Raw genomic sequence first — 9,192 nt, 5'->3', positions numbered from 1 at the left:
TATTATATGTGTAACTTGTAATATTGACAACTTAAATAAGTATGAGGTATATCTATATTAATATGACATGCACTTGCATATAATGAAATAGTATATTTCAATTTTTTGACCAGATATAGATGAGATTATATTATCATAATTTTGTTTTAATATTTTTTACCTAAGGAAGAATTATTGACTTGTAGAACTAGAGTGAGCATCGAGCCATCACCGTGCCAATATTGATGATTCACCATTCGGAAACCACAGAATATCCTGGAATGTTCAACTTCAAAATCAGAACTTATGCAGAATCATCTTTCCTCTGAAGGATTGCTACATATGTTGGCATGGTGGATTACAAACTACGCTGTATAAGGCAATGCTCACTCTAGTTCTTCCATACAACTCTATAGTCCTCACATCTGAGAAGTAATAACTCATCTATATCTGTCCATGATCTGTCTGAAAATTGAAAAGCAGGCAAATCTGTGAAAGGTGGGGGTTGAAAAAAGGGCTGATTAAATATTTTGGATGATCAGGCATGGAATTGTGATATTGCTGATTATGAAGAGAAAAAAAAATATCTTGCGGAATAAAAGTTACCAAGTGTCTGTTGTTGTTGTAACCTATGGTATTCAAGGCAAGAACAACCTCAGAAGGTGAAACAAGCTAAATAAGCCAGGAACAGAATGAATGAAAAAAGACAGAAAAAAACAACAATTAACCAACATAAATTCAACTTGGAAAATAAATATGTATAAATTTTCATTTAATACACAGCATTCAGTATATTAGAGAAGTTTTATATAGTATTACCTAGCAAGAAAAAAAATAAATTAAGAACAGCTAGAACATACAAATTAAAAAAACAACCTGTATGACACTTCTACACATGCTGGTTTATCACAAATGACAAAATGACATGCTTTAGTTTTTATTTTTCTACTATAACTCAGAATTTAAGTATTGTATAAACTCAGCTCAGAAATAATTTCAAATATTTGTTACAGAAACAGTTAAGGATTTAGCAAACCAGCATTTTTTTTCTTAATACCACTTTAACAATATTTTTGAAATTTTAAAGCTTTTTTATCTCATAAATATATCTGATAAATAATATCTGAAGGTACTTCTAATTATTTCTCCATTCATTAGAAACAGCGAATATAAGGGTCAAACTCACTACTCATAAGCAGGGGCGGATCCAGGATTTAAAAGAGAGGTGTTCAAAATGTTTTCCAAAAAAACCCCAAAATAAAATGGGGGTACTGGGGTCCTTTTCCCCCAAGAAAATTTGGATTCCTAGATGGCCGGAAGTGAGCTTTCCCAACTTCTGAGGAGTCTTTTAATGACCTTTAAGTTCTTCAAAATTCAAGGTTTTACCCCCTCTTGAGAAAAGGTCAAGTAATTTTATCTCATTCTTTAGGCCTATCATAGATGAAAAAAAATCAAAGACAGGCAATATATTATTATAATAATACCACAACATTGATTAGTTGGATATGTAGTCTTTCTTCCATGGATCGATGAACCGATATAGGCCTGAAGAACGCACTTTTGTACATAAATTATTACGACGGCGAACCAAGAACAGTGTGTATAATTTTAATATTTAATTGAAAACTAAAAGGGCTAAGCCTGTAATTGTCTGATCTTCCAACCTATGCCTAGGTAGGTTAGCATGCCTTTTGTAAGCCAGGACCCAGTTGTATTTTGTTACGTTTCTTCACAGACAGGGGTTCATCCGAACCCCTTGAACCCCCTGGATCCGCCACTGATAAGGTTTGTTCAATACATAAATTTCATTATTCATAAAGTTAGACATTTTTATAACTTGTTTCGTGAACTTATTTTTTTTAAAAGATTGTCAGAGGGTGAAAAAAAGAATAAATAAAATAAAATTTTGTTTCCTGTTTTGCCAAAACATCCACAAAAAGGAGAAAATAAAAATAACATTATATTGGTGAATGTAAACAGTGTAGTAATGGGATGGTTAAATGCTTTAAATTTATATGATTAGGAGGAAATATACATATCTTATTGGAGATTTTAAGGCAGTGGTAGGTGTAAAAAAAAATTTCCATTTTTTGTGGCGGCATGTGCACTAATTGTGCAAAAAATAAAATTTTATTTTGATTTGTAATCATCAATATTGGCGGGCCGCTAGTTCGCAAAAAAAAGGTATAAACAATTTTGCGCCTAAGTTTCACTATTCATAGGTTCGCCAATTCATAACATTAGCTTACCCTACACAAAAGGGTTGCTAGTCATAATCAAGAAAGAAGTATGCTAATCATAAAAAGAGGGACTGCTATTTTAAAGGTTCATTAGTCATAATTTTATTAAAGGGCTAGTTTTGGCAATACAAAATGTCAACAATTACCGCTATTCATAAAGTTTGTAGTTGCATTGGAAAAAAGAAGTCCACTTTAAATTGAAAAGGAGTTCGCTGGTCATATTTAATGAGTAACGAACCTTTTTTATATTAATGATCGTACATTTTTATGACATGCAAACCTTTTTATTAATAATAATACAGGAGGAACTTATACAGTGCCTTTTGCCAAGGGACAAAAAAGCACAATAAAAATAACAACCTTGTTTTGTGGTTATGTCATAGTGAAACCCTTCTTTTTGGTTTTATGTCTATCTGATAGTAAACGTTTTTATTAATAAGCAGAATTATAAATAATGATCAATGACTTGCCATTGTTATAAATAGTGGTGGACTATATGCAAATTGGAGTATTTCTAGGCATGCATTAAAATCTGTGATACAGTAATAGCTGTGATTTGGCCATATATGGGCATGATGATGACATATTATACCCATATATGGGGAAATCATGAATGTTGATAGGGTGGGAAAAGCTTTTTGAAAGCTTAAGTGCTGTACCAACAAGCACTGACACTTCTGCTATTATTATTATTATTATTATTGTTACTATTATTATTATTATTATTATTATTATTACTTATAGCTCATTACCACTCACTACAAATCATCTCAATTACATAATACAATTTTTACTATATATCATATATTATTATAATTATTGAAAAATTTACATTTAAATAAAAATAAATAGCAACGGCACAAAATTGATTTTAAGACTCATGCTTTATGTAAACATTAAATATCAATTTGTAATTTAAAGAAAACCACAACAGGTGGTGTAATCTCTGCCGACACTATGAAATGTTATGAGACAAATAACTGTGATATGAGCATATTTGGATGTAGTATTAAGACATTATCACACCCATAATTATATGGGCACACCACACAAAATTTGTCACATGAAATTTTATAGTGTAAACAAGTCTTCAGAGAAACAAAAACAAAAATGAATACACTTCAAGGTTTATCAAAAATACTTAAGCTCTATTCACACTATCAAATTATGTGACAAATAAATGTGATATGCCCATATTTGAATGTGATGTGACATCATCATTACCATATATAGGCGCATCAGACAAATTTTGTCACATAAAATTGTATACTGTAGTGTGGACAGGAGCTTTGAAGTGAAGTAAAAGTGAACTACATATGAAATGAAGAAGACTGATGTAAGAATGGAGGAAGAGAAGGTTATACCTTTAGAAGTGGAGTAAGAGCTGAGGCCTCTTCCTGCAGGTGTAAAGAAAAAAAAGAACCATGCACAATTGTCAAATACCGTGTGAAACTATACTGATGTACCTCAGAACTACAAGAATATAATAATTGAAGAGTGGCCCTTCACCACTAAGCCACAACACATACGATATTGTTCCAAAGATCCCATAAAAAAAACAAAAAAACAGTGCGAACATAAATATACATATGCGTTTGTAGAACAACACATGCATTTGTGGGACAAGCGTGCATTTCTGGCTCTCTTCTGATTGGTCAACTTTTGTGTTTGACACTCCGAAAAGGCCCATGATACACATAAGTGAGACTGCCTTTAGTACCAATTATCATAATGATCTATGTACATAAGGTAGTGGTAATACAATATGTTCCCTAAAAGCAAGATATCAGTCCAGGTGTCACATCACATGCGGTCAACAATTAAGGTGTCCTACCACAATGTGCAGGTGCTTAATTGGTACAGTCCAGGTGTCTAACAAAATATCCAGATGACCTGTCATGTATACTGGAGTAGTCAAGTGGCCTAAACCTTGGTCATTGGGCTATTTATGTGGTATAATTAGCTGGGCTGATAATTTTTTTTTTGGATCTTTAGGTAGATCATCAGAAGATCTAGAAAATATAAAGTGCATGTAAACAAGGGCATATATGTTTTAAAACATCACAGATGGATTAGAAGCTTACTTAGACCCAGGGGAAGATTCGGAGTAGATCCAGGATATTGGAAATAAAAATAGGAAGAATGATGCCCTGTGTAATCCCCTTCCACACTCTAGATCTGCTGTAAACTTTCATATACTATTACAAAAGGTAATTGATTGGATAACATTCTCAGGAGGGAAAAATCTCTTTAAAGAGGACGAACATGCATTACGATTGTAACAGGGCATAGGGCCTAATACAAAAACAATTATGAGTAATTTGATAGAACTAGAAGGGAAACAGCAAGATAAACTCTATTATATTACAGTATGACCTGAGATTCAAACTATGAACATAGTTTGAATCAGCTTGCTGGGGATTAAAGCTCAAAACACCATAAGACTATGAGCCTATTAAAGTCACTGTTTGATTGATGAATACAACTTTAGACATAGCCATTCTAATGCCTTTACCTACTGCAACTTATCTCATAAGGAGAATTAGAATCATATTGAACCTTAGATTAGATATACAAAATGCTGCAACAATTGTTCATTTAAGAATAAGCATGAAACTTTTAGGCTTTAAATTGGCTTTTAAAAACAAAATGCTTGCACAAGCACCATAATATTAACATAAAACCCCTTTAAAGCAACTAAAAAAATTCCAACTTAAATACACACAAATCTTTTGTAGATACTCTTTTGAATGCAATATAAAAGTGCAAAGGTCATATCAGAGAACAACATACCAGAGAAATGAGATAAGGAAATTTTACAGATGAGCAACAATAAAACAAATTATTATTATTATTTTATATTTTCTTACTGATGACTGAAAAAAATTTCCTTATCTCTGAAAATAAATAGAAGCAATAGCAGAGTGCAACAGAAACACCCACAGGAGGGCGCTATATAAATCTAAACATTAGTGATGCCCACTTTCGGAATATACCTTTTTGTTTTGTTCAGATAAATGTTGTATTTCTTCCGCCTATGATAAAAAAGTAACAAAATCACAACCAGAAACATATTATTCGATGAAAAGTCAAATATCTGCTTCATGATTTGGCTCTTAAATTGGTATATTTAGAGAAAACATAATGCATATATAACTCATATAAAACCAATTTCCAGCGTGACCTTAAAATTAAAGATATATTTTCTATGTTGAGGTAAAAACAAGTAAGTTGCTTTCAAATAAAATTTTTAATGAAAAATATTTTTCTTAGATTTTTATACTACTGTATTCTTATATTTCTTTTAGCATAACCCTTACATTTTTGGATTTTATAGTCAAATATAAATTTGTTAATCAATATAAACTGTTTTTCTTTTAACAGTGTCTCATTTGGATTTTACTAATGTATTTCAAACATTTAATTGAACAATTCAATTTAAAATAATTTGTTTTTCTTTAGATTTCACTACAGGCAGTACATATCTTAATGTGAATATTTGATGTACTACAGTATATAATAAATTTTAATCACAAGGAAATTGGTTTACTGATGTGCAAGACTTAAATAGCTATTAATTGGAGAAAATATTTTTTTTTTTATTGTATTTTAAACCCGTCTTTCTTTATTTCTTAATTTTTTTAGTTTCTAACAAACCTTTCTACTACACGCTATTTGCCAAGAAAAACTAAGAAATATACAAAAAATACAGAAATAATTATACTGAACATTATCTTACCTCGCTCTGGGCAATGGCTTCAGCAATCTCCTCTTCATCATTGATGTTTTCTTCCTCCATCTTATGAGCTTCGTCAAGATGTTTCATCAACACCGCCACCACCACATTCACGAGCACAAACTGTGCCATCAGCACGAACGAAACAAAGTACAACGGTGCAATGAACTGATTCGCACAGCAATTTGTTTTACAGTTTGCTGACTTGTCACATCCATCCGATCTGAGCGTGTCCTAAACAAAAAGATGAAATATTGTGATGATTTTTACTATGCAAAGTGTATTACCTAAGTAAAGAAAGAAATGAAAGAACACTTTAATTGGGTCACTTTCCTATTGTGCCAGGGCCCACAAAAATGTTATGAAATGGGGCATGTACTGTAAACAGATGAACAGTGGTAAAGATATGATGCTAAGTCAATTTGATATATCCAAGAAAATGTATATTTTTAAAACTTTAAAAGTCATGTTTTGACAAAAATATGGTTTCAGAGTTCCTAATTTTTAAGTCTGCATTTGATAAAAAAGCAAATAGGATCATACCAATTTTTGATTCTTAGAAGCGATTTTCTTCAAAATATGTTTTCATACATCTGAATTTCAAAACGATAATACACTGTTTCTTCTGAACATTAGGCATTCAGCTCAGCAAGTCTGTCAAACTTTTCCTGACTGTCTTCTGTACTTTTCTGTCATCCCTTTTGTGTTTGTTTTCCTATCCAACCTAATCCTCATACCCTTAGCTCTGCCATTCTTATATATTTTACTACTTTTTTTCTATTTTGTCTCTTACATCTTCTAAAAAAACCCTAATAGAAAAATATCACCATAATTTACCTTCATAATTCCATTCCAGTTGTCACCGGTAGCAACACGAAACAAAGTAAGAAACGCAATAAAGAAGTTTTCAAAAGATGCATGTCGGCCAAGGCCTTCGCAAGGATTATCATCAGTACAATCTAAAAACAAAAATAAAGAAATTAATTTTTTTCCAATATTTCAAAAACAATCGTCAATTACACCATAATAACTCACGACCATGGTAACCATAACAACCACTTACACTATTATTTAAAATTGGTTTTTTGTTTGTTTTTTGTTTAAAAACCATATATATAGATGCTGACCCTTGCAGCATACAATGGCTACGTTCAGACTTGGAGATAAGCCAGGCTTGAGTTAAGCTTGGCTTAACTTTGCCGGGTGTTCAGACTAGCGGGTTTAGCCAGGTGAGAATTTGCAGAATAATGAACAGTAACCAGGAAACCTGTTTCCAAAACATTGCTTGCGAAACATACGCTCGCTCACAGCCTACGTAATTAAATGCTGATTGGTCATTTCGTCACCCGAATTCAATGCAAACCCCCCTCCCCCCGCAACGATTAAAGCCTGGCTTAGAAAAGTTAAACACAGTGGCATGCCAGGCCTAGTTACTATAGGAACACAGCCCGGCTTGAGATAAGCCACCTAGCTATGATCACGGTGCCCCTGCCTTAACAGCTTGACCATTTGGCCTTAAATGTGATGGTGTGAAACTATTAAATAACTTATTATATAACATACTGAGTTTATCGCCTCTTACCTAGTCGCCCAAATAATTCAACACCCAAAGCAGCAAATATGAAAAACAGGAGGAAGAACAGAAGGCCTAGATTTCCAACCTACAGGAAATGACAACATCATTAATTCACTTAGTAAATGTATATAACAACAATAGCAAAATATTATGCATACATATATAAATCATAGATACACAATCATTATCATAATCATAATATTAATTGTACCAAAGTCATTTTTATATTTATCATATTAAATTTAAACACTTAAATATTAATATTACAATAGATATAATAATAAATATAATTAATACATATAATACATATATAAGAGAGCAGGATCTTTTGAAATTGAAGTTTTTTTATTTGTATTTATTTATATAAAAATATATTTTATCTATATGAATATGTATTTTTAAATCATAATTTGAATCATAACTAAATATATTATATTCTTATTTTGATTATATACATTTGGTTGTAATAACAAGTATAGTTGGTTTATTTATTCATAAATTATAGTTGGTAAATTACTATTTGTTAAAAAAACATCTGGCAATCTCAACAGTTGTTTCAACTGTTGTTGTAAAAAGCCAAAAAAAAAAAAAAAAACAAAAACACAAACAAAAAAAGTGCACATCATCTTTTAATTACCTGAGGGAAGGATTTCTGTACCGTGTGGAAAATGGCACGAACGCCAGGTGCAAATTTTAACACCTTGAAGACTAACAGCACAAACAAGACACCAACAACATGCAGAAAAAGGGAGGGAAAAAAGCAGACGATACACAAGTTAAAAATAACATGCAAAACTACATCAAATTACAACATCTACTATAGTCTATCTAACAACACAAATGCTGATATTCTCAAAAGGTGGAGAAAGTCAGAGGGCTAAATTTAGTGAAAAAATCAAGTTAATTTTTTTTAATAAAGAACATTTTACAATATAATGACAACTACAACATAAAGTATAAACATAAAATAGCAGAGACAAGACTTATTAAAAGCTGAATCTGCAGTGCTTAGAATGAACAACCAAAATTAATACAGAAGTGTAATATCTATTATACACGACAAGCGCCTCATTTCCGATAACGGAGAGCAACGTGGCTACTCGAGTGGCGGACGGTTTGCTGCTGACCCCTGTAGCTAGTTCGTAGTTGTCCCAGCGTTGTTTAAACTGCTTCCACTTCGTATGGATTTGTTCACCTGTGAAATCAAGCTGTCCTGGGACGGGTAGCATAATTCTGTTCATCCTCGTCGCCAATGTAATGTTTAAGCCTGCTTTGAGACCATGAAATAACGACGAGGAACACTAGATAACATATAAAGCTGATTTTAATAACAAGGTTGTATTTCGCCGTGTACACGATGGACCGTAGCCATATTGGTAGCCCCTAGCAACTAGAGAGGGCGCTGGACGGATAATCTTTATAATAGATATTACAAGAAGTTATCCAAGAAGAGACTGCTTACATGAATAATTATAACTGAAGGTGTGGTAGCTTTAATATCTCAATTAGTGACAACTTTTTGAGTTGTATTTCTTGTACTAAAGTTTGTTTATGCAACAATATTGGCCTACAAAATCACAACTGTGTCTTTTAAAATTCTATTGCTTTGATAAATGTATACAATACAGGTATATTATATACGGCAATTTGCATGACAAATG

General features: G+C 32.1%; 1 protein-coding gene across 6 annotated transcripts in view; it reads right to left on the bottom strand.

Annotated features, from left to right (window-relative positions):
• LOC117100336 (voltage-dependent T-type calcium channel subunit alpha-1I-like) overlaps positions 1-9,192 on the bottom strand; it is a 66,944-nt gene that overhangs the window by 7,555 nt on the left and 50,197 nt on the right. For all 6 annotated transcript variants that reach the window (XM_033239992.1, XM_033239990.1, XM_033239993.1 and 3 more), the window contains 7 exons: positions 8,169-8,239; positions 7,538-7,616; positions 6,793-6,914; positions 5,959-6,189; positions 5,216-5,254; positions 3,584-3,616; positions 586-651 (listed from right to left, as the gene is read on the bottom strand). In XM_033239992.1, coding sequence (XP_033095883.1) covers positions 586-651; positions 3,584-3,616; positions 5,216-5,254; positions 5,959-6,189; positions 6,793-6,914; positions 7,538-7,616; positions 8,169-8,239 — 641 coding nt within the window. The remainder of the gene's footprint in view (positions 1-585; positions 652-3,583; positions 3,617-5,215; positions 5,255-5,958; positions 6,190-6,792; positions 6,915-7,537; positions 7,617-8,168; positions 8,240-9,192) is intronic.

Source organism: Anneissia japonica, unplaced genomic scaffold (genome assembly GCF_011630105.1).
Source record: "Anneissia japonica isolate Jap-2015-1 unplaced genomic scaffold, ASM1163010v1 scaffold287991_len637273_cov151, whole genome shotgun sequence".
NCBI classification, from domain to species: domain Eukaryota; kingdom Metazoa; phylum Echinodermata; class Crinoidea; order Comatulida; family Comatulidae; genus Anneissia; species Anneissia japonica.
This window is presented reverse-complemented; position numbering and strand designations above follow the sequence as displayed.